The sequence below is a fragment of the Schistocerca americana genome, chromosome 6 (assembly GCF_021461395.2).
Source record: "Schistocerca americana isolate TAMUIC-IGC-003095 chromosome 6, iqSchAmer2.1, whole genome shotgun sequence".
Lineage (NCBI taxonomy): Eukaryota > Metazoa > Arthropoda > Insecta > Orthoptera > Acrididae > Schistocerca > Schistocerca americana.
Genome location: NC_060124.1, coordinates 388,836,900 through 388,863,315, shown reverse-complemented (window position 1 = coordinate 388,863,315; position 26,416 = coordinate 388,836,900). Strand labels below are relative to the sequence as shown.

Below are 26,416 nucleotides of genomic sequence, written 5' to 3'. Positions count from 1 at the left end.
TCCAGAATGACAAGCAAGCATTCCTAGGCACACTTGGGAAGGCAAAAGCCAAGATATAAGAAGTGTGATCCCTATGTTGTCAGGGATACATAACAGGCCCACCACATGGACTGGCTATTGGTGCTTGTGACCTTTGGCAGTGGAGTAGGGATACAGAGAAGGAGGGGGGAGGGGAAAGGGCAGGGGGGGAGGGGAAAGGGCAGGGGTGAGGGGAAAGGGCAGGGGGGAGGGTGGGAGGGAGGGAGGAATCCATACCACAGACACAAGGGAGGAAGTTTTTCCCCAAATGGCTCACACTACAGAGAGGAAATTTAGAAACAGAGGTTGAACCCCAAAGGGGGACCAAAAACATTGAAAAGGAAAGACGAGAAAGAAAAGGCACGCAGAACAAAACCGGAAGGAATACAGTAAACAAGGTGGACACCACCTCGACATAAGTAAGAACGCCAAGAGAGGGGAAGGAGGAGGCAGCAGGGAAGGAGCAAGGAATGGAAGGGAGGGGTACAGGAAAGGAAGAATGGGCTGCAATAGCTTGGGGCCCCATACATGAACTCACGAAAGAACACCTGGGGGGATTTTGTAATGCTAATCACTTTGCATCTGAGGTTACTGTACACGACACAATGGCATTCACATTGTATTGTTATAAGGGAAAGTTAATTTGCCACCATTAACACAATTTATTTTTCAATGCACCGTACCAGGGACTCACTTCAAATGATAAAACAATTACAGAGAACCTGAAGAATTATTTCAAGAATGCTTGCAGCTACAATGCAACACTTGCTATGGGTCAGATCTGAGGCTAAAATTTGAAACACAGTTTTATGTGGAGTATATCGCTTTAAGATAAATGACACTTATCATAGATCAGATCCACTGTCTCAATTGGTGGAATTTAATTTCAACCACAGGCAATACAAGTGATAAATTAATTTCAAAAATTTAAATAATGAAGGATATGTAAATCATTATCTTAGCAATATACATTACAGTCTTGTTCAACTATCTACCACAAGATAATCAGTTTTCAGTATTTATAAACAATTAATGGACTAAAGGTAACGATCACCAAACAGCTGAGGTGCCGAGTCTCAGATATATACCATTAACGCAAAGCATAATTGGAATATATATGTAAAGTATTGTGAGACTCCAAGAGGAAAGTGAGCACCTGAACCTACTTATCAATTACTAACTCCATCTGATGTAATTTCCAACTCTGAATTAAATTTGTGGCTCAGCTGACAAAGATTGGTTATAGACTCGTTTAATGCTCCCCTCTGTGGAAATCTTCAGTAAGGATGAAATTATATACATCTCAACAGAGCACAAGGCGAGGGAGTGATGTAAGAATGGACTAGGATATGGGAGGATTGGATGGGTAGTGACATACCACTCTGGGAGGGTGGGAGGATTGTAGGCAGGATATTCCTTGTTCTGGGTGTGGAGATAAGCAGTCAAAGCCCTGGTGGAGGATATGGTTCAGTTGTTCCAGTTTGGGATGATTCTGAGTGGTGAGGCAGATGCTCCTTTGTAGTTGGTTCCTGGGGGTGGATAGAGTATGGGAAATCTGTCTGCCTGACTGGAAGTCTTAGTAAGGCTTTCAGCACACTGGGCAGATTTCCCATCACTGCAAATGTGTTGACAAAGGTTGGCCCTATTTTAGTACGCAAAGGACGGTAGCAGGCACTGTGCTTGACATGGACAGAGGTTTGGATGCTGTCGACAAGAGAGGTGGAGGACAATGTGCCTACTTTCTCTCCTCACCCACTCTATCTGGTACCAAGTGCACGGGTTTTGAATACGTGCCAGATGCCATGGACCTCGATTACCACTAGAGGTCTCTCCAGCCATCGCGCTGTAAGCCGTGGCTACGAGCGCACTCCTAGCCCGCGTATAATGTGAGGGCGCCACAGTGGAGCACGTGGTCCAAGCGGCCAATAGCAACGTACTCTATCAGGTATTTAAGCGCCTGCCTCTTGCTCAGCAGGCAGTCTGATATTCACGTTAGTCTATCGACATCTCGCCTGCAGACAGCATGTCTGCTTGGTTTCCGTGTATGAGTGGACACTGTGGATTCGTGAGGTTTCACTTGTGACTCCATTGCTATTTGCGTGTTGTTGTTCGTTAGGTCTTGCTAGGTCATTCATCGTTGTTTATGTAAGTCCTTCCCCTTTCGTTTTGTTTGTTCACGGGCCGCTCCCGTTTGGTCCCACCACGCTTTAGTTCCCGGCAACCCCGCAACCGTTCCGCTTGCAGTTACAGCACTCTACCTGACACAAACCCTTGATCCAGGTGAGCTACAGTCCTCGCAAAATGTTGTCAGTCACGATAATGTAGGCATACAGGAGTATGTGTATAGATCTGAAGAAGAACTGTTTGGGAGCTAGCAACATTTGACATCTTGCAGGCATCACCTGCAGGGAACAGCGACCATAAGGAATAAAACTGTGGAGCGGCCACAAGTTGCAAACAACTTCCTTTTATTACAGGTTTTGCTCATCAGATGCAAGCATCTTCAGAAATTTGGTGGCCAAATGTAAAATGTCATTTTACGTCTGATGTCACCACTGTACACAGTGAGATACATTTAGTATGTTGCCGCTAGATACTAAATTTCTGAAGACATTCATGTCTAATGCATGAAGCCAATAATAAAAAAGTTGTGTGTGACCTGCAACTGCAATACAATTTTATTTTTAATCACAGTCTTGTTTATTTGCTTATCGAAAATCAGAACCTCAACTATGTAGTGAGTTATTACCTTTACTCCTTAAATTATTTGTATTCCACCAACACTGTAATTAATTTTAGAACTGCAAAGCTACTGAGCCATTAGTTACAAAAATGTAGTGTGTAAGAGAACAGAAATGTCTGACAGTTTATAGTAGTGAACAGCTTTAAAAGAGGACAAACTGAAATATGCAATGTTAAATATTTTGTGCCTATAAAGGAGCCATTATCTCGGTTAAAAAAAAAAAAAAAAAAAAAAAAAAAAAAAAAAAAAAAAAAAAAAAAAAAAAATATATATATATATATATATATATATATATATATATATATATATATATATATATATATATTTGCGAATTCAAATGCACACAGATAATGAAGCAAGACCAAGCAATGTACACTCAGTCTAAAATTGGCAATGAAAAAGGGAGCTATCCACTGCTATCTGTGTCCCTGACTGTGATAGTCAAATTCAAATGGCTCTAAGCACTATGTGACTTAACATCTGAGGTCATCAGTCCCCTAGATTTAGAGCAACTTACACTTAACTAACCTAAGAACATCACACACATCCATGCCCGAGGCAGGATTCGAACCTGTGACCCTAGCAGCAGCGCAGTTCCGGACTGAAGCACCTAGAACCACTGGGCCACAGCAGCCGGCCTGCGATAGTCAATAAATGCCCAGAGGAGGTTGTTTTGTCATCACTAACATATTCTGCTTCATTCTCTGTATGGAATCTTGCAGTTATCCTTTACTCTGGTTGAAGCAGTAATCTTAGTGGAAAAACATCCACAACTGGAAACAAGATCAGCTTTCTTAAAGGTTCCAGATAATTTGTAAATTCAGCACCGTGGAGCTGCCAAAAAGATGGAAAGGAGGAATCGGCTAGGGAGAGTAACTGGCCAAACCTCATTGCCTATGTTGAACACACATTATTTGCAACTTATTAAAAAATCCGTGTAAAGTGTGTTTCCATTTCAATATTTCCATTTAGGTAACAGTTATTAGTGGCAAAATGTTTCAGGACTCTCTCACTCTTTTGTTCTATTACATTGAGGAGAACGGGGAGGACAGGACTGACTTACCTCCAAACACAAATTACAGTTTAATCCATAATATTGGCAATGCCCCAGTCTGACTTACCAAACTCATTGTGTCTGACTATTTTTTGCCACTTGAACGGAGATTCCCTTGAGAAACTATAAGCCATTCTTTCAGCTACATGGTGGTCTGTTACACAGCATTTCCTGGTTATTGCTTATTACATCCACTACAGTTATAAAGGAATAAAGTGTCACAAAAAGAGAATTTTTAAAGCCAAGCCAATCATAATTAGTAGGTAAATAACATACCTCAAGGAGAATGATTGAACCACTGACATTGTTTTTATAGTAAGCAAGAGGTAATGACACTGACTCTCCAACTGCCTTAAGTGCTGCAAAGTGCATAACGAGGGAAATTGGATGCTGAAACACAATAAAAATATCTTTAAATTCCAGTATCTTACACATGATAATAAAATGGGTGAAAATTAAATCTCCTATAATTACAAGCCAATTCATCATACATCTCATGCTAGTAATTAAATTTTACATTACATGATATTGCTAAATCCTACAGATTATACTGATAAATGTACCAGGAATTTCCACTAGCACATACAGGAAATGTAAAAAACTGAATTATTGTACATGACATCTTAGCAATATTAGTTATACAGTAGAGTCCAAGTAAAATATCAGTACAATAACATATCAAATTTAGAAGCATAAATAATTTAAAAAGTTCTAAATTTGGAATGTAACTCTACTTTGAAAAAAGATGTCCAAATGGACATCAGTAAATATGAGCTTCAATAAGCAAACATCTGGGTTGCTTAACCTGGCTGCTGTACACTACAGGATCAGCACACTGCCGGCATCAGTACGTTTGTATCGGAGGACACAAGCATCTAAATTACAGTCCACACTGGACATCAATACAAAAAAAAATCAATGTCAGAATCTGTTTTGTACTAAGCAAGATATACACAAGTACCATGAGACGCCGCTAACACACAGGCACAACACTTGTCTCGTGCCTCCCAGTTTTGTGCACTGCTCTCCAGATCGCACTCAAACACTCAATCTCTTTCTGCTTCAGTGACACTTCCTTCAGTGCATCATTTACACCCACCAATAGTGTGATCGGTTGCTACAGAGAGCACTGTCAACCATGGACTACATCGCTTCTGCCTTGTACTGGCAGACAAAGAAATTCTTCGACAGACAGGCACAAAACACGTGTCGCAGACAAATAATGTTTTGAACCAGCAGTCAGACAATTCAGTTCAGTGCCTGCAGCCAGTTTTGTACAGTTCTATGAAGACCACCTTCTGACTTAGCAGTTGCTTTTTATGGAGAACTAAGACCATTAACAAAGTGTCTACACAATTTACATCTCATTGTAGTGACTATATGGTAGACTACCAAGAGACAGCAAAGTTATTTAGATATCATTGTATTAGGTTTAGGACATCAAGTGCCATGTACCAAATTGTACCCAAACTAACTACTATGTTGTAACATACTCTTTATAAATGTTATTAGTTATTTGTTATTCTGTTGCCACATTTCTGTTATAATGCCGCCCTTTCAAACAAGTGTTTAATTGTACAGTCAGCCACCTTTACAGGACTGGACATTTCACCTGAACTAACAGTAGCATTCACTAACTTCATTCACAACATTTTGGCAACAAGGACAAACTTTAAACATTGTTGACAAATTGTCTCCAATATCCAACATTTGGCGGGGGAGTGGGATTTAAAAAATCAGAAATTTTTGACAACTAGACAGTGCAAACACACAGCATTCTCTTTACTGGGTGACAAGTAAAAATAAAACAATACTAGAGAAAAGAGATAAATTACTAGGTATGAAAATTTTTATTTTCACTTGTTTCTTAGAGTTTGTGATCAATTTCACCATTTTTGTGGCAACACTGCATGGCTTAAAATATTCTGTTCATAGTAGATTCAAGGGTTGCTAATCCGTTTCCTTTCCAGGAAAACTTCCATTAATTTTGTAAACTGTTCTTAGCACATTTCTGAGACATGGCCCAACCAGAACTCGTCCTACAGACAATGCTAAATTTACTACAACAGCTGTCAGCAAACCAAGAACTCCTACAGTTGAGTAGGCACAAGTTGATCTCTGAAAATTGCAGTGGGCTAGAGGTGGCAGCTTTGTGGGCCTATCTCAACCAATAACGTAACGCAATTTTGCAAACGTCTCTATGGCAGTGCTCCAGTGTTGTCACAGCTCTGTAGATGGTTACCATTTTCGCCTGCAGCCATTAGCTCTTTACAGCTGAAAGCTGGTAATAGTGCTGTGAGCTTTCAGGGATCATCTTACGCTGTCTTGACTTTAGCAGTGTGCTTGGCCAGACTTGAAGAAAGCAATAACGAAGGCCACAAGCAACCACTTCAATTAAACATGCTGCAACCACCCTTTACAGCATCTGATTGGAAAGCTGTGACCTGGAACAACTACATCCAGCATCTGGAGCAGGATTATCTCATTAGATTTCAGGTGATCTGAAACGAAAATCACCTTTGGCCGGGAAACGAAACCTGGCTTATCTGGAGTGCTGGATACCCAATCACCTTCAAAGTAGGTCTCTTGGGACTCCACACACTTCTCCCAGCTGTGCTGCCTTGTTCGAAGCATGCCAAAAAAGCCTCTTTTGGAATGGAATTTAGTTCAGCTGTTATTGCTGCCATAATGTCCTCTCTTGTCTGAAGTCATGTACCTTTCAATGGCATCTTGAGTTTGGAGACCAGCCAGAAGCCACAGGAGGCCAAATCAGGAGAGTAAGGAACCTGCTGAGACACAGTAATCTGTTTTTTCTCAGAAAAAGTCTGAAACAAGTGTGAGGAATGTGCTGGAGCATTGTTTCGATAGAAGCGTCAATTTCCTGTTGACTGCACGTCTGGTCTCTTGCGCCACACTACATTATGGAGGCAAAGAGGACTTCCCTGTAGTTTTCTTTGATGAGTATTTGACACTGTGGTGCATACTTATGGTGCACCACATCACAGGAGTCAAAGAAATCAGTCAGCATCACTCTGACATTGCTGCATACTTGGCAGGCTTTCTTTGGTCTCAGTGATGAGGAATGTTCCCACTGTGATGACTGGGATTTGGTTTCCAGGTCATACCTGTGCACTCAGGACTCGTCACCAGTGATTATGGTGTTCACAAAGTTTGGGTCACTGTTTGTGGAGTCCAGAATGTCCTGTGAGACTTCAACAAGAAGTTGCTCTTGCACCACCATCAGCAGTTTTGGCACGAATTTTGCTGACACTCTCCTCATGGCCAAACCTATGATCACAATGAAATGCACTGAAAAGGTGATGATGCCCACCTCTTCCACAATTTCTCTGATAGTCACACGATGGTCCTTCATCACAGCATTCACTTTGGCAATGACCCGGTCATTTCAGCATGTTGATGGCCGATCGGAGCATGGCTTGCTCTCCACCGATGCGTAACCGTCTTTAAACCAGCTGCACCACTCCCTAATCTGTGTGATGCCCATAGCTTCGTCACCGAAAGTTGTCTGAATCTTTTGAATTGTTTCCACCTGACCGTCACCCAATTTCTGGCAAAATTTGATGCAGTAGTGTTGCTACAGTTTTTCCTTCATTTCCTTTGCAATGAAAAACCAACACAACCATTACACACTACCTCACTCAACTACTGCTTGCCAGCAAATGATGCTTTTGTCCGGTGGGAAAAAATTCATGCATGCACGTGAAAGTTCAAGGTTGGCTCATGCAAGTATGCTAGATTCATTTGGATCACGTCTTCAGAAAAAAGGGTTCAATACTTTTCTAACAGACCTTATATTTCAACTTATCCTGAAATTGTCACCTACTTGTGAACTGGTGACATTTTCATAACTGAAATTAAAGACATGCTTGCCAAATATCTTGATTTGCAAGGTCATGCTGCTGCTGCGGCCAGATAATGATCTTTTCAATGTTTCAATAATTCAAATCAAAACTATAAAGAGTGGATTACTCAATTGTAGGGCCTGACTTGGGAATGTAAAGTTCATTGTGTAAATGATCAGTGTACGAAACATTATGCAGACTCACTAATTTGTGACCAGCTCACCACACACTCTCATGACAAAGTAAGGAAGGACCTGCTTAGTCTAACAAACCTGTCTTTACAAGACTGTTTGCCACTAATCTGGGCATATGAACAGCACGTATCTGCTGAAGCAATACAGTGCAAAAGATTACACATCAACCTCCAGCATGGTCATACAACCTGTAGGGCCAGATCCAGAAGATACTGGGAGTGCATACTACTTGACTGAAACATTCGTAAACAAGTTCAGAAATACATACAAAATTATGATCTTGTTCATGCTGTGGTGTAAACCACAAAACAGAACATTTTTCCTGTCACAACACATACTGCAATTACTGTGAAATGAAATGATTGTATGGCATTATTAGCCAGGAGACCTCATACAGTGTTGTTTGACCACTGAGTGCAAATCTCTTTACTTGATGCCACTTCAGCGGCTTGGGTATCTATGATTATGATGGTGATGATGATTATGACAATGATGACACTTATTTCCCGAGCAGATAAAATCTCTAACCCAGTTGGAAATCAAACCCGGGGCCCTGCATGGCAATCAGCCGTGCTGACCACTCAATGTAAAAAGAGCAGACAGAGGTGAGGTGTACAAAATGAAGCACAACCAACAAAAACAGCAGACACTCATGTGTCATGTGATGGTTACAAATAAAAAGTGAAAAATAGATCAAAACATGGACAAATTCAAAAACTTTCACAGGTGAAACATCTGGCATCAGCAAGTCGTTATCTGTGACTCTTTGAGTTAACGAAATGCCAAGTGAATTTCAAATTGACACAGTGTCATCAATTTCAATCTTTAATTTGCAGGCGTACCGAAAAGTTTGGAATGCCGAAGTTAACAGATATTCAAAGTTCACTGTTCAGTTACAGTAATTAGAAGATTCCAGTAAGAGGATAATTTTCAACAGATATAACGTACAAACAATTTACAAAATGGGCTACATTTGTAGCTGTAAATTCAAATAACGTAACTAATCTTCTAGGACTGGATCTCTTCAATGCTTTGGGCTTCACCACTCATGAGCGAACAACTCAAATTCAAATTGACATTTGGTAAAAGTCTAGAATAAGGCCAGGGTTGTACTTAATGTGGTTCGTGCAGGAATGCTGTCAGCACTTCTGTGATGTATGCTGGGAACAAAAGCAGGTGTTTCAGCTGTTTGTGTTATTCAGCCAATGAGAGCAGTGGACAGACAACGTGTTTCAAAGTAATATATTCAGAAGAAACTGTAAAACATTGCTGTAAATGCGGATTATAAATTTCATAGCTTCTTGTTTGACTCGCAAATCAAGGACAGCATTGCAACCCATGATATATTCAAAAAAGCAACGAAATATTTTTCTGCTATGCTTTGCTACGGACTCAATCTGTGTCAGCACACTAGGGGACTGATGACCTCAAAAGTTAAGTCCCATAGTGCTCAGAGCCATTTTGTGTCAGCACACTGAGTAAGTGGATCAATGTTTTTTAAGTAAATCATGGGACAAGGTAAGTGAATCATTGTTTTTCAACATATCGAATGTGCAACTCTATTATTAATAAATGTTGATCCACCTACCTTCTCTCATGATCTGATTAAAAAAACATTGAATCACTTACTCAGTGTGCTTGCACATTCACCAACACATTTGATATATTTTCATGTCTCTGCACTTAATCCATAAGACATACACCAACAGACGATGTCACTGTACAGAACTAAATCACTTAAATCAGTCCATTTTATGCACTTGCTGCCATAATCACAAACTATTTCTTTTGAAAGTCACTGATACACTGAAAAACAGCAAAGAAGATGGTGCTATAAATACATTGCCTCTCTTTTCGTCTCTCATTGGTTATATTGAAGAATCATCCCACTGGCTAAGTGAACTGATGTATTGTCAACCTATGGGCAGTAGATAAGCACAACTGTGGCTGCTGCTGACCCTGATCTATACTTTTGCCCTGACATTCAGAAAGGCAAGTTAAATTAGCTGTTGCAAAAATATGATGATATTTTTTTCTGAAGCAACAACAGTATCAAAAGTTACAAGGCACACATTTCACTAAAGCTGAAGGCATTGTCACAGTTTTGCAAAGCACGCAACATTCCTTTTGTGTTAAAAGATAAAATAAAGCAGGAACTCTCCCATCTCGATCAGAATGATATAATTGAGGCCATAATAAGCAGCCAAGGGCAAAATGGATCTTAGTTCTACAGAAGCCAAATGGCTCACTTTGCATCTGCGGAGATTTCAAAGTGACAATTATCTCTATTATTGATTCATATCCTATTCCCTAGCTGAAAGAAATGATGTCCATATTAACTGGTGGTATGCACTTTGCCTAGCTGGATCTTAAAGAAGCCTATTTACAAATATCTTTGGATGAAGACACACAGATATTTATGGTGATAAATACTACATTTGGTCTCTACTACTACAAAAGATTCTTCTATGGAATAGCCAGTGCACAAAGACTGGTCCAGCAGTACTTAGAAGAATTAATTCAGAAAGTTCCGATCACTGTGAGCTACCTTGACGACATAATTGTCTCGAGCACAACTCCACTGGAATTGTTACAGAATTTGGAAACTGCTTCCAAAATTCTAAAAGCAGCCAATCTGAAATGCAACAAGGCATGCATCTTATTTCAAAGTGAAGTTCAATACTTGGGTCACATTGCTCATGACACAGCCAATGCCACAACATGTTGACACCATTAAAAACCTTCCAGCTCCCATAGATGTCACACAATTATGTTCTGTATTAGAGCAAATAAATTAGTATCAGAAGTTTCTCCCTCATGTACCTTCCATTAGTGAACCACTGAAGAAGTTGTTATGATAAAGCACCAAACGGAGCTGGGACAGAGAATGCTAACGCACATTTAACGAATTATCTGCTTGATTCCAAATGTCTTCCAACATTCGATTCAAGCAAAATGCTCACAACTGCTGTGGATGCATCAGATTATTGCATAAGTGTCACTCTGTCACATAAATGTCATGGGTTTGAACAACCAATTGTGTTTGCTTCAAAGAATCCGACAGTGGCACAAAGAAATTACACTCAGATCAAGAAGGAGGCTCTTGTGATTATATTTGCAGCCAAGAAATTTGATGATTGTATTTATGGACATAAATTTATCCTCCTTGCAGGCCACAAACCTTTAGTGGTTACCTTTGGACTGAACAATACTGGTCCTATATGTACAGCTCAACGTTTGCGGTGCTGGAGGCTATTTCTGTTGAATTACGATTAAGAAATTATATACACGTCCACAGAACAAAATGTGAACATAGACTTTCCTTCACATTTGTCATCAATGCCAGACATAAACTTTGACTCATCAGTTAATTTTTGTTTTTCAATAGTTGTCAGTAGTTAAGACACCACGGAAAATTTCCCTGTAAACTCAAATTTAATTGCCAAACTTGTGCCTAAAGATCCCGTTTAGCCCAAGATGAAACAGTATATTCAACTGGTGCAGCCCAATAAGAAGTTATTTAATCAACCAGAAATTAAATCTTATTAGAATATAACGTATGCAATTATAGTGTACGAATGTGTCATTCTGATACATTAAGAATCAGGCAAGACACGAGTGGTTATTTCTGCAATGTTTAAATGTAAGTGACTACAGATGCAACATCAATGCCATTTGGGCACAGTTTGTACCAAACATTGGCAAACAACACTGTTACTGGAAAAATATTGACAAAGTCATTGAAATGATGTTGTCTAAATGCCACTTACATCAAAAATACCATTTAGCTCTGCCTCGACAATATTTTCTGTGGCCATAAGCTTCAGAAACTACGTCACATCTGCATATTGATTTTCCAGTACCATTTCTCAGAAGCTACTAGCTCATTGTTGAAGCTTCCTCCAAATTTCCGTTTGTGATACAGATGTCCTTGATATCTTCAGGCTTTGTAGTAGTAGTAGTAGTAGTAGTAGTAGTAGTAGTAGAGGGGTTTTCTGGGCGCACGACAGCAAGGTCTTCAGCGCCCGTGCAGTATCATAGTGAGGTGGGTGTCAAGAAAAAAAAACTCAGAACATTGACATAAAACGAACATAAAACATGGGGAACAATCATTGAAAAATATGTGCTCACCCACACCGAAGCGTGGGATGAAGCAGGGCGGCAGCAGTAAAACATGGACAACACAGGAAGAAAATGGTAGAGGGAGCTAAAACAATGTAGCAGATGGAAGTGGCTGGCTGACCGCAAGGAAAAAAGGGAGGAGTCAGCCACTCTGAAATACACTAAAACCTCCAGCCTAAAAGTTTAGGCCAGAGTCCAGACACATCACAAAACTTAAAAACCCTAGACACATCACAAAACTTAAAAACCCTAGACACACACGTCTCATCATTAGCTAAAACAGAAGGCAGATCCCCATCAACTTGTGCTTCTGCCCTTGCATCACGGTATAAAATGCAGTCTGTTAAAATGTGCCGGACAGAGATGTGCACACCACAAGCATCACAAAACGGAGGATCCTCCCGCCATAATAAATAGCTATGCGTCAGAGGACAGTGCCCAATCCGAAGACGCGTGAGGGCCACCTCTTCCCGCCTGAGCAACCGGCAGGAGGAACGCCACGGCCGAGTGGTTGACTTGACCGACCGCAGTTTATTGGCCGTCACCGCCAGCCATTCGTCCACCCACAACTCCATGCACTTCCTGTGGAGTGCAGCGATGACTGACTGCAAGGGGATAGGACACTGGACCACATCCTGCCCTCTGCAGGCCTCCTTGGCAGCCCGATCAGCCTGTTCATTGCCCCATATGCTGACATGACCAGGCACCCAGCAGAAGGATACCTCCTTACCCCGCTGTTGGAGCAAGTACAGTTGGTCATGTATCAGCTGGACCATCTCCTCAGTCAGGTATAGGTTCTGCAGTGATTGTAAGGCACTAAGAGAATCGGAGCAGAGAAGAAATCGATCGCCCCGAACACGATGCATCTGCTCCAGTGCCTTCAGGATCGCGTGGAGCTCCGCTGCGAAAACGGTATATTCAGCAGGGAGGTGAATCCGGGTAACATGATCAGGGAACACCACAGAATAGCCAAGGAAAGTCTCCTGTTTGGAGCCATCAGTATAAACGACAGTGAAACCGTGATGCACATCTAAAATGGTAAAAAACAGAGATTGGAACGTAAAATCTGGTGTGCCATCTTTCTTAAAATTAGTCAAATATAAAATAAGTTTGGGTCTCCGGAGGAGCCAAGGTGGAGATCTGCTCCAACCGCGACGTAAAACACGAAGACCAGCCATAGACATCGCACCGAGGCAATCCTGTGCGCGAATTCCATAGGGCTGCGTCGCACGTTGCCGGTTATGAAACAATCGTGCCAGAGGAGGCTGAGCAACGGTATGGTAAGCAGGGGTGTATTGTGTGGACAAAGTTTTATACGCCTGGCGCACTGTAAGTAGCCGTCACCGCATATGAAGTGGCGGTTCACCAGCCTCTGCACAGAGGCTTGGTATGGGGCTAGTTCAGAATGCCCCAGTTTGTCAAAGGTCTTTTCTACTTAAGGACTGAAACCTATTGTCACTGGCAACAGCACACAATTTTCTTCTCAGAAATTTAAACTGTTCTTTGAAACATTTCACACTTCAGGATCACAGTGTTTCATCTTGAGGTCATTGCACTCACTGCAAGATTCATAAGAACTTTCAAACAATAAAGAAAATTCTTTATTGATCTTCCTCTCTCAGTGCAGGGTCACTCCATACAACACTCACTCAACAGTGCAAGAACCCTATGGAAGACTGCACTGAACATTACTGTCAATTTTAAAGCCACTCGTGCATCCGCAGGCTGAGTTTTGAAAACAGTCCAAAGAATTTTTTTTAAAACTGAATGATCTGTCACTCATTTCTGTGTAAAAGTATGGGAAAACGATGGGGAGACCAGCCATAATTGTAAAGCAGCTGACTACCTTCTGACTTCGGAGACAATATTTGCAGTAAACTAGGACCATTAACAGAGCATCTGTGCAATTGCCTTCAGCTACAGTGACAATATCGCACGCTGCCAAAAGGCAGCAAAGTTATTTAGATATCACTGTATTAGGTTTAGAACATCAAGTGCTGTGCATCAAACTGTACCAAAGTTAAGTACTATATTGCAACGTACTCTTAATAAATGTTAATGGTAATTTCTTATTGTGTTGCCCCATTTGTGTTACAGTGCAATGTTCTCAAATGTAAGTGAGCAATCAGTCACTATAACGGGAAAACACTTTTCTGCTACAGTGGATGATTAGGCTGAATTAATAGTAGTATTCAATTATTGCATTTGCAACAGAATCATATTTTATATATGACAGATGACACAATATCAATAAGTTTCAATAAGCCATGTGGAATAATGTTCTGCTGTAACTCATCTTTCAAAAAGAAAGTCTTCATTCATAAAAGCATGCTGTAAGAATAATATGTGGTGCTCAGCCATGATCACCTTGTAGACATCTACTTCAGGAGTTCGGGTTTCTGACTATTGCTTCACAGTACATCCCTCATGAATTTGTTGTAAGCAATTCACTACCGTTCAAAAGTAACAATAATGTACACAATTACAATACCAGAAGGAAAAATGACATTCATTACTCTACTTTAAGATTGTCTTTAGCTCAAAAAGGGATGCACAATGCTGCGACAAAAATTTTTGATTACTTATCCATTGATAAAAAATGTCTGACAGACAGCAGAATAAAATGTGAGAACAAACTACAAATGTTTCTCCTTTACAATTTCTTCTATTCTGCAGAAGAATTCCTATTACCATAATGTGTAAAAGGTTGTGGGTAGGAATTACTGCTTCACACCTGCATATCTTTTTTTCACAAAAACCGCCCTTAAAAATGTTCAGAATGTAGCCACATGTACAAATTAATTTGTGATGCGAGTGTAAAATGACTCATTCCACATCATTATTATCTATCGTGCAAAATGATTCCTGGAACACATAACTATCAATTATTACGAACTTTGCTCGAGATTCACTTGGTTTCTTTTTTACAAGACAGGCCGTCAGTTTGAGCATAACAATAGCAAGATGTCAGTACTCTTTTGTTATTAAAGTAAAATAGTGGCTACAAAGCTATTTCATTTTCTAGTAATTCTATACACCATAAATACCTACCGCAGAAAAGACTTTGTCCAGTTCATCTAACTTTAACAGGTCAACATTGTAGAATTTAACTTTCTTTCCTGTGATCTTCTCAACACGTTTCAGGGCCTCAGGTTGGCCATCTTTTCCTGTAACAATGGATTTTATTATCTAATTATTATTAACTGCTGATGTTTCAAACATACTATAAGTTGAATTTCTCAAACTGAAGAGCATTCTACATTAGCAATTCGATAACTGAAGACGTAATTCTCACAGAAAAGTGAATAACTGTGTGTGGACGATACCTTCACTTGTGAACATTTCTTCAACTGTACATCATGGTTTTTTAAGCCAACCAAGTGCAAAAAGGTATTTTTTGTTGTTGCTTCAAGTGACTTTCATATTTTTAATGCACTACCAGAAGAACTGTCACTTATCAGCCATTTGACATCCACTGTTGAATAAAGACCTCCTGTAGACTACTTTTCACTACAGATATGCATGGTGTCTAATGTCATCCATCCACTATCTGTAGAGGTACCAATATCAAAATATTGCATCTTTTAACACAATGGCTGCCGTGGCATACTTTGGTTATCAACCCCCAAGGATCTTTCTTCATTTTCGCCTTCATTTTGTACCAAATAAACTATTTAGGCATAAATAAGCTGACAATATTTCCGCTTAGTACTTTATTATTGAGCCTTTTTTAAAAGTCAAACATGACACAAATGGTGCCAAAGTATGCTCGGACAGAGATATACTATGTGGCTAAAAAATTTGGGTTGGCACTCTTGCCAGTCTTTCAGTTCATAATATTATTTGTGTGCAGTTACATTATTGCTTTCCTACATTGTTGCTACAGTCTTTATTTGATGTTGTTTGTGCTGTAACCAAGAAATACTGAGAAGAAAGAAAATGTCTTGCAGAAGTTATGAAGATAAACAAAGGAATGTACAGAAACTTTTAGATGAAGTTATGGGCATAAGTGACAAAGCTACTGCGTCATTATTTAACATTAACTCTGACAGCTTTTTACCTGACAAGCCTGGAAGTGAAACTGAAAGTTCTGAAGGTGATATTCCACAATTGGTGATGGGAGGAAGAAAAGTTTTATATACACAATCAGTCAATAAGTCAGGCTACAAAGCTGTAAAAACCAGTCAACAATGTACCTATAACCATGTTATTCACACTGTTTCACATTCCAATGAAATATATGTAATATCGGGAATCTCTGAAGATGGTGACAACCTTGAAAAATTTTTTAATGAGATTGTCTGGAGACCAGTTATATGCAAAAATATGAAATATTTTGTGTTTCTTCATACCAATTGGAGTTTAAATGCTTTTGTTGCACTATGTCTCGAAGACAAAACCTGATTGATTGTTTCAAATACTTTGTAACTGATGATACTTTAGAGTATGTGATGCAACAAACTAATGTATATACTAAACAAATATTAAAAAATAATTCAGTCAGTATTAATTCACGACTGAATAAATGGTTTGATGTCGGCAAGATTAAAATTCAATGATTTTTAGAATTTTTGTGATGGATGTCACTATAGCCAAATATTTCAAATTACGGATCAAAAAATTTGCTCTATCAAAACAATATTAAAAAAAAACCTTGTGTCACAAAATCGGTTTGAACTGCTGTTACATTTATGACTTTTTTCAATAACCCTGTAGGAGACTGTTTGTTCAGAACCGAATTAATTATAGAGAAATTACTGCAGAGATTTCAAAGGGTAGTCATGCCAGGTAAAGAAGTTTCCACTGATGAAACACATGTGTCATTTTGAGAGCAACTAAGTTTTCTTCAGTACATAAAGGAAAAGTGTCATTAATTTAGAGTAAAATTATTTAGACACTGTCTAAAGGGTGGCTACCCCTGGAATTTAAAAGTGTACTGTGGAAAGGATACCAAGCTTGGAGTTCCTCTACCAGTTGTTGGTATGACCCTTATGGGTGATTTATTAAATTAGGGAAGGATTTTATAAACACACAGTTTTTACTGAAGGGCTCATCTGGGTCACCAACTTCTTGAATGATCAACACATTTAGGTGGCACTCTAAGAACAAATAGAAAATTCAGTCCACAGGAAATTGTACAGGCAAAACTGAGGAAGGATGAACACTTAGCAAAAGAAAGTAACACAGGTGTTGTCATACTGAAATGGAAAGATAAGCTGGATGTGTTAGAATGGTGAAGAAGAAGAAGAAGAAGAAGAAGAAGAAGACATTGGGTGAGGGACAAAGAAAAAAACCAGCAATAATAATCAAAGACATTTACATATCTCTCTAATCATCTACATCTACATCCATACTCAGCAAGCCACCTGACGGTGTGTGGTGGAGGGTACCTTGAGTACCTCTATCGGTTCTCCCTTCTATTCCAGTCTCGTATTGCTCGTGGAAAGAAAGATTGTTGGTATGCCTCTGTGTGGGCTCTATCTCTCTGATTTTATCCTCATGGTCTCTTCGTGAGATATACGTAGGAAGGAGCAATATACTGCTTGACTCCTCAGTGAAGATATGTTCTCGAAACTTCAACAAAAGCACGTACCGAGCTACTGAGCGTCTCTCTTGCAGAGTCAGCATTCAAGCAGTGGGCGAACAAGTGTACTGTAACCTACTTCCTTTGTTTAAGGACTGCATTTCCTTAGGATTCTTCCAATGAATCTCAGCCTGGCATCTGCTTTACTGACGATTAATTTTATATGGTCATTTCATTTGAAATCACTCCTAATGCCTACTACCAGATAATTTGTGGAATTAACTGCTTCCAGTTGCTGACCTGCTATATTGTAGCTAAATGATAAAGGATCTTTCTTTCTATGTATTCGCAGCACATTACACTTGTCTACATTGAGATTCAATTGCCATCCCCTGCAACATGCATCAATTCGTTGCATATCCTCCAGCATTTCAGTACAATTTTCCATTGTTACAACCTCTCGATATACTACAGGATCACCTGCAAAAAGCCTCAGTGAACTTCAGATGTTATCTACACGGTCATTTATATATACTGTGAATAGCAACGGTCCTACGACACTCCCCTGCAGCACACCTGAAATCACTCTTACTTCGGAAGACTTCTCTCCATTGAGAGCGACATGCTGAACTCTGTTATCTAGGAACTCTTCAATCCAATCACACAATTGGTCTCATAGTCCATATGCTCTTACTTTGTTCATTAAACAACTGTGGGGAACTGTATCAAATGCCTTGCGGAAATCAAGAAACACGGCATCTACCTGGGAACCCGTGTCTATGGCCCTCTGAGTCTCGTGGACGAATAGCGCGAGCTGGGTTTCACGTGATCGTCTTTTTCAAAACCCACGCTGATTCCTACAGAGTAGATTTCTAGTCTCCAGAAAAGTCATTATACTTTAACATAATACGTGTTCCAAAATTCTACAACTGATTGGCGCTAGAGATATAGGTCTATAGTTCTGCACATCTATTCGACGTCCCTTGAGAGTAAAATGGTACAGGAAGCTAGCGATCGAATTAATGACAGGATCAGCAATGGTAAACACACATGCTGTTGACTGCTACATCAACAATAAGAAAACCTCAATCCCTGAGTTAAAAGAGAAAGCGACAAACTGCTCCGCACAAAAGATGCATATGAACCTAAGACATCCCTCACTAAAGCCATTGCATTGCTTGCAGATTGTGCACTTGTGAACGTGGGAGTAGCCAGACACAGTGCTGCAAAAAATGATGTATGAATATGGATGAGAGCAAGCTATCAAGAAATGCCAACAAAACTGCATGGAACTGTAAGAACTGTGACCCACAGGTCTGTGCAGTTTTTTTAAGCACAGTGCATACACGTGTTAGATACAGAGTGCCCAGTGCATATAGGTGTTAGAGGAACAAAATGCCATTACCCAATTTTTTCAAGTCCAGTTGGAAAATGTAAATAAAAACGGTACGTAATTTACATTCTACAGTGTAAGTAATGTTTAATATTAAATTACAAAAGGAAGAAAAGTCCAGGATGACTGAGTCATGTGAGTTGTGTAGAACTCATGAATACCAATGCCTATAACTTTTCTTGCACTCTAGATAACCGTAGGCCACACATATGATTTGTTTCACCGTATGCCGCTGAGAGTTAGCATGGAATTTTAAATGAGAATATGTTCATGAGTTTTATTTACTTCATGTGGCTCAAAGAGAAAATTATCTGCGAGTTATATATAACTCATGTGGTAGTCAGTGTGTTAATGTGGAGAAATATACCCAATCTAACCTTCAGCAACATTCTCGTCTGCTGCGATGAAGTCTGCAAAGACTTCTCCACTTTAGACAGTCTGTAGAGTGTTGCTCAAGTGTAAAAATGTTGTGCTGATGGGGAGAAAGGTATGAGAAACACTCCAAAAAGTTTCAGTTATTAACTCATAAAAACAAAGTTACGTACCCAATTTTCGGCTTTTTTGCACGTACATGTCTACAGTTTTGGTACATGTTGAAATTACCAAGCCACTGTATGCTTCTACAGGTACCAAAACAAAATCGCACAGCCCAGCAGTGGAGTATCACAAGGTACTTTATTTCCAGCAGCAGTGGAATTGTTGCAGTCATGTCAGGCCAATTCAGAGGTTAAAGAAGTTATCTGGATTTGCCTGCGCATGGTACTTTATTTCCAGCAGCAGTAGAATTGCTGCAGCCATGTTAGGCCAACCCACACGGTTAAAGAAGTTATATGGATTTGTCTGAAACAGCAGCAAACTTTAAGCTGCTACCGCTGAAAATGAATTACCACATTATAAATTATTTTATCAATGGGCTGTGGCATTTTGTCTAGTCTCCACCAGTGGTGTGCTATTATACTGTGGCACAGTGATTTCAACATTTACCAAAACCGTAAACATGTACCTGCAAACAAACAAAGAATAAAGTACATAACTTTATTTTTGTTGTGATAGTTAAAGCTTAATGACTACCACATGTACTGCAGTTTGCAGGGTGTTATGGAAATGTTGAATCAGCAGTGAGCACATAACTGGAGTGGGGGGTCTAACTGCACTCAATCAAGAAAACTAATAAATTATAAAACAGATTTACTGTACAGTAATGCCATGCAGGAGGCAAAGTGTTTAGTACTACTGATAGATACATATAAATGTGATGACACTATCTTAGCTTGTTCCCCAGTGAGGAGACATAAATAGGTTGGGAAAGATCAAAAACGAAGGGAAGGTCACTCTGTTCCCAGGATGAGTCGGACCCACCAGTAGTGTGGACAAGAATAAACAACAATGAAAGGGCAGGAGTCAAAGAGAGCATCATATCAGAAACAGTACAATGGTAAGCACTGCGCCCACTTCAGTCCAGACGTAGAAAGGACAGAGTGTGAAATATAGACTGATTAGGGGGAAGAGAAGTGAACAGTGTAGTTAAAAACTACAACAGTAGAAACAAAAAGAAGAAGGAAGGAACAAAGGTGAAAAACTAAAACCAATAAAGTAGAGCAATGGAAACTCCAGGTAGGAATATCAACAATGTAGGAGAAGACAGATTGCTGTTAGTCTAAAGACCTGTTGACATGGGGATACTCAAGTCTCTTAGTGACTGAGATACTCTGCAACCAAGAGACCCGGCATGTGTAATTAGGTGGGGTCGTCCACGCAGGGATACTTCAGTAGCAGCATTCCAGAGTTGTCACAACTTGGATACTATGTGACCCGACATGTTAGTCACCTAGTCTCCTAGTCTCTCAGTTGCATTCGTACCATTGGCTTGTGCAATGTATGAACAAATGTTTGATTTGAAATTCGTAGGAGAAATATCTGCAACTATAAAATTACAAATTGAAAGGGTATTAAAGGAAGGAGGTGACATGAGAGAGCATGGTATGAAGTAGCCAAGGAGGTTGATCTGTCAGGCAAGTTCATTATCAGTCATTAAAATTTTTAACATAAAATAAATAAGCCCTACGTACTATGCTTTAAGATCCATTTTATTGAAAAACTACTCAACGATTTATAAGCACCCACCATACAATGAATTTAATAAATATGTAACTAAAACATTTTTAATTATGTATCAATATGTAAACAAAATCATACAGAAATTTATTTATAAGTTTTACAGAAATACACATTACAAATGAATAATTTTGTGAAGAAAGACTATTATAGTAGATCCTGATTACTATTGATCCAGTACTTCCACTGCCATGGGAGGGAAGCACGAGGTGTCAGAAGGTAGTTGGCTAAATAATTCCTTACTTCATAAGCAGCAGAATGAGGATGCAGTGCAATGTCTTTCCTTGGCAGGATTCTCACTATTGGCGTTTTGAAGTTGTTGCATTGTTGTTCACCACAACTGTATTGGATACCCTCACATTTTCGAAAGAAATTATGTGGCATGCACACGAATTTTATTATGTCACTACACTTCCTGTAGTTCGAGAATGAAAAGGACTGCTCAGGACTTGAAACTTCTGTGTTAGCATTCCAAATAAGCATTTAACAGATTTTCCTCCTCTACTTTATCTATGATAATAAATTCTCTTAGCGTTATTGAGTGTTCTTTGTGTATATGGTGGCATCAAGTAGTGTAACAACGGAAACACTTAATCTCCTACAAAATAATAAGGGACATTATATTCATTTTCATCATCTGGTAGCCTCGAAGGGAATGGCAAATTTAATCTTCCATTTGTAATCCAGTTTTTGGTTGCTGAAGCACGAAATATTCCTCCATCACTATTTCTACCTGCATAATCAGTTTCAATGATAATGATTAAAAAATCAGCATGCCAACAATACCGTGGAGTGGACTGTTTATAATTGAAGTTAGTTGAACATGTCCCAGGTAATTTTTCAATGTGGACATGTTTCCTGTCCAATGCACCCAAACAATTAGGCAACTTGTAACCTAAAATTTAATTTATTCTCAGTGTAAGGATGAACCCACAGCTCTTTTCTCCTTCTGTACCGACGGTAATAATAATACTCTATTATAAGATGATCATCACTAATAGAGTCACTGAACATTGTATTACTGGGGCCATAGCACACAAAAAAGTGCACTACATACATTCGTTGCCCACAGCCAATGGAACTGCTTTAATTTTCTATTCACGCCACAAGTGACTTGGCAATAACGGACTCTCATGTCGTGCCTATGTGATTGTGATCAGCTACTCGAGTCATCCATTCTCCCAGTCTCTTCGTTGTCAGGTAGCCCTGGGTGAATAGGGCCTAAAGAAGTCATGTCAAGTTGCAGGCAGGCACAATTAAAAGACACTTACATAAAGCTTTCAGTCACCACAGCCTTCATCAGTGAAAGAGAGGCACACTGCAGCCACATACACAAGCAAGCACACCTCATTCACACATTATCACCAACTCCAGCATCTCGCACATTCCGGCCTGAGATGCTGTAATTGGTGGTCGTGTGTGTGTGAGGTGCGCTTCCTTGTGTGTGTGTGTGTGTGTGTGTGTGTGTGTGTGTGTGTGTGTGTGTGTGCAGTCTCTTTTACTACATTGTTGTTAAAAACAATAAAGAAAATACAGGCACTCAGGTCACTTGATTCATGCTGTAGACCATGTTCAGGAACTGCATACTGTGTGTCCTCGAGATGGACAGTGTTTTTATCCTGTTTAGTGGTGGTCATGTGTATATTAAATACCTTCTGTGCAGTTGACACAAGTCTGCCGATAAAAAAGAAAAAAAAATGTAGTTTTGGAAGTAGCTCTGCCTCTGATATTGCAGATTTGCCAGTAGTGGGCTGGGGGTATGTTTTACAGGGGAGGGTGATTGCAGTGATAGGAATCTTGCAGTTGGGATAATGGTTTGGTGATGTTATATAGCGTGACTATGATGTTATGGAGGTTAAGAGGGTGATGAAAGGCAATAGTGGGTGATATAGGGAGGATATCAAAGAGAGATTATCTTATTTCAAGTCATGACTGAGAAAGTCCCACCCTTGGAAGAGTAATATACTGAGGCATTCAAAGCCTGGGTGGCACTGGAAAACAGGGGTGTGGTTTTGAGGTTTTTAGAAGAGGTGGCTGTTTTAATTAGAGGGTGAGTAGATGACACGGTCCAGGAGATTTGTTTGTAATTAAGATCTGCAGGGTAGTTGTGGGAAGAGAAAGCTTGGGAGAGATTGTTGGTGTACTTTTTGAGGGATTTAATGATGGAGTAGATATGTTCGCCGCAGATGTCTAGGCTGTAGGGGTTTTATATGGACTACGGTTGGAATGCGGACTTAAATATGGTTGATGTCAATGACAAGAAAGCTAAATTTGGAAAAGGACCAGGCGAATCTGAATTAAGCCTTTGCAGGAAGAGGAGGAGTTCAGCCAAGAAAGATCTGTACAAACACAATTGTCTAAATGCTTCAAATTTTTCACTTTGTTCAGTAATTATTTGAGTAACAGCAAAATCATGATGAAGTTCTTCTTAACTGTATTTCTGTTGGTGTGTATGGAAGGGCGGTTCAGGGGGTGGGGGGTGGGGATAGGGAAGGGTCATGACTTTTACGAACATAGAGTAGTATTTTTCATATTAATTTTGATTTAATTATTTACAAACCTAGTTTCATTTCTGTACATGGAAGAAGATTAAAACAGAAACAATAAAAATATAAGGACAGCAACACACAGTATAAGAACATAAAACACAGTTGGGAACTCCCTCTCTCCAACTAAGTAGTTCAATAATTGATGTTATAGGAATATGGGATAGGGTGTTTGCACCTCCATTGTGCTGTCATGTGAAGCGTTTTATTATCTCTTGGAACCCAGCACAGTAACTGCTTGGGACATTTACTATTCACTTGCTTTGCTGTATGTCCTGCTTATCTACATTTCATTTCCACTACATTCATAACTATATCTTCCAATGCAATCTGTTCTTTGTGCATTTTCTCAGTTTCCCCCATCTCTCCTGGTAATCTCCAACATGAAACTCTCCATTGCTTGCTGAGCAACCATCAATTTTTCAATATTTTTTGCAGTAAAAAATCAATCTCTCACTGCCAAAAATCAAAACTGGTAATACATACTGACTGTAAACTTTTTATTTGAGACACAGAAGAAGACTTGTTCTCAAAACAGGTCAGTTTACCACACAGATAAAACAGCCCATTTTCAATCTTCTCCTTATTTCTTATGCTGTCCACATGGTTGTCTTCACCTGCCCTAAACACAAAAACTCACTGAATTGTTAATGTGTATTATTTTATTTCTGCTGTGCCTAATGTATATTATTTTGGTCTTATTACAAAAAATTTTCAGGTCCACTTTCAAAGTTATTGTATAAACTTCTCCCATTAGTTGCTGACGGTTTTCTGCATTAAGAGGAAAACAGCACAATGTCAACAGTAAAACGAAAGCGGTTCAGATACATTTCACTAACAAATACCTTGTCACTCTTTTTCTTGGTGAAGGACGTGACAATTTCTCTAGGGCTGCTGAGAATAAGTTTTCGTGATATGCAAGCTCTTTTGCCCGACTCCTGTTTCAAATCCAAATTTCCCTCTATTAACATTACGTATATATTCGTTATTATACTAATATAGGCATTTCCCTAAAAAAAAGAAAAAAAGGTTGACAGAATTAGGAGAATCCTCGACAATGAAACTGTCTACTGAGAGACTGATCCAATTATTGTATCCTAATAGCAGTGCTGAAGATACAGAGACATTTGATCTACTGCTGGGTGAGGATATCAATACAACCAGCATAGGGCATATTGATGGGAGACAGCCCAATAGATGCAGCGAGCAACACTAGCAATGACTGCAGATAGCACTTGCAATAGGCAAGACCTGTGGCATCAAGGAGTCTACAAAGTCAGGCACAATGTATGCCAGAGAGATCACTCTGCTACATGAAGCAGTTCAGAATCTGCCTTACTACCTAAGTGTTTATGACATCACTGTGAAACCAGATTCTGTTTCGTGTCTCTCTTTGCATGGCTCATACTTTGCTGTTGATGGACGTCTCCATCCTTACGGAGCGGTTGGCTTGCAACCTTTCCTGTGAAATTGACTGGCCATATTTCTGAGCCAGTAAGAACTTTGAACACAACCTTTATGGTCCCCAGCTAACTGATTGGCGTTTTGTGGTTGTGGACTCATCCTCTAGCATCACTTTGTGGGACCGACAATTCACTGATTGTGGACTCTAATGTGAGTAGTGATCTATGTAATTCTTGTTTGCCTGTGTAACATACAGTGTTTGTTTGTACCTTGCAGAATTCAAAAGCAATCATCACTACAATGAAGAAGGAAATAATCTCTTGTTTCTTATATTTCTTCTCCCTGCCAGAAAACAGAATCTTACAACTACTGATGAGAAATCTGGGAAAGAATATAGGGGGACATGGACTTAAGAAATGCAGCACAATTTCAAAGCTTTTAAACTTGAGAAAGTGATGCAGAGAACCAAGATAAAATTAACACCCTTCTTAATACACACATTTCCTGCAGAAAGGACACATATAAAGGTTACAAAGGTTTCAGATGAATTGAGGAAATCATGATCAAAACAAATGAAAAGCTAGTGGGCAGACCATAAGAACCACACACTACAACCTTCAAAGAAACTGTGGATATGGTACAGCTCAAGTGGTCCAATGTGACAAATAATAATAAAGATGACAATAATAACTTGCTTCTTGAGGGTTGCTACTACAGATTCTGCTGAAACTGAGTCAACAACTTTCTCTAAATCTACGAATCTCAAGTTAATGCCTACCTTGTTGATGACAACTTTAGTCACTAATAAACTAATAGCTCTATAGTCTACACCTGTCTGCCTCTTTCTTGTAAAGCAGAACAAGTTCAGACACTGTTTTTGTTTACAGGATTGTCTTCCTCCAGATATAAAAATAATTTTAGAAGCTTGTTTTGAGATTCACAGTGCCAGAGACAGTGTTCATGTGTGTGCTAGTTGTGTGTGTGTTTTTTACTTCAGAAGAAGGCCTTTTGAGTGAAAGCTAAAATATACAGCAGTCTTTTTATTGGCCTATCTGTGATTCAATGTCTCCTCTATACAGCGAGTAGCAATCTATTCTTTTCACAATACTGTGTTATTCCCTCCTCGACTTTCCATTGTTTGATTTTGTCTTTCCTTTTTTTTCCACACATATGGTGGCTTTGTGCACTTCTTCTCTCACTACTTATAGGATCTACGTCTACATCATCAAGTTAAAGAATTCTGCTACATGTGCAACAAAATAACCCACGATAGATGGAGTCAGAAGGACATGAAAAGCAGACTATCACTGGCAAAAAGAGCATTCCTGGCCAAGAGAAGTCTGCTAGTATCAAACAAAGGCCTTCATTTGATGAAGAAATTTCTGAGAATATACATATGGAGCAGAGCGCTGTATGGGGAAGAAACGTGGGTTGTGGGAA

The 26,416-nt window shown here is 39.5% G+C and overlaps 1 protein-coding gene across 2 annotated transcripts in view; it reads right to left on the bottom strand.

Annotated features, from left to right (window-relative positions):
* The window catches only part of LOC124619347 (UDP-glucose 4-epimerase), a 109,493-nt gene that overhangs the window by 67,568 nt on the left and 15,509 nt on the right, over positions 1-26,416 (bottom strand). For both annotated transcript variants that reach the window (XM_047145666.1, XM_047145665.1), the window contains exons 2-3: positions 15,046-15,161; positions 4,092-4,205 (exon numbers count right to left, since the gene is read on the bottom strand). In XM_047145666.1, coding sequence (XP_047001622.1) covers positions 4,092-4,205; positions 15,046-15,161 — 230 coding nt within the window. The remainder of the gene's footprint in view (positions 1-4,091; positions 4,206-15,045; positions 15,162-26,416) is intronic.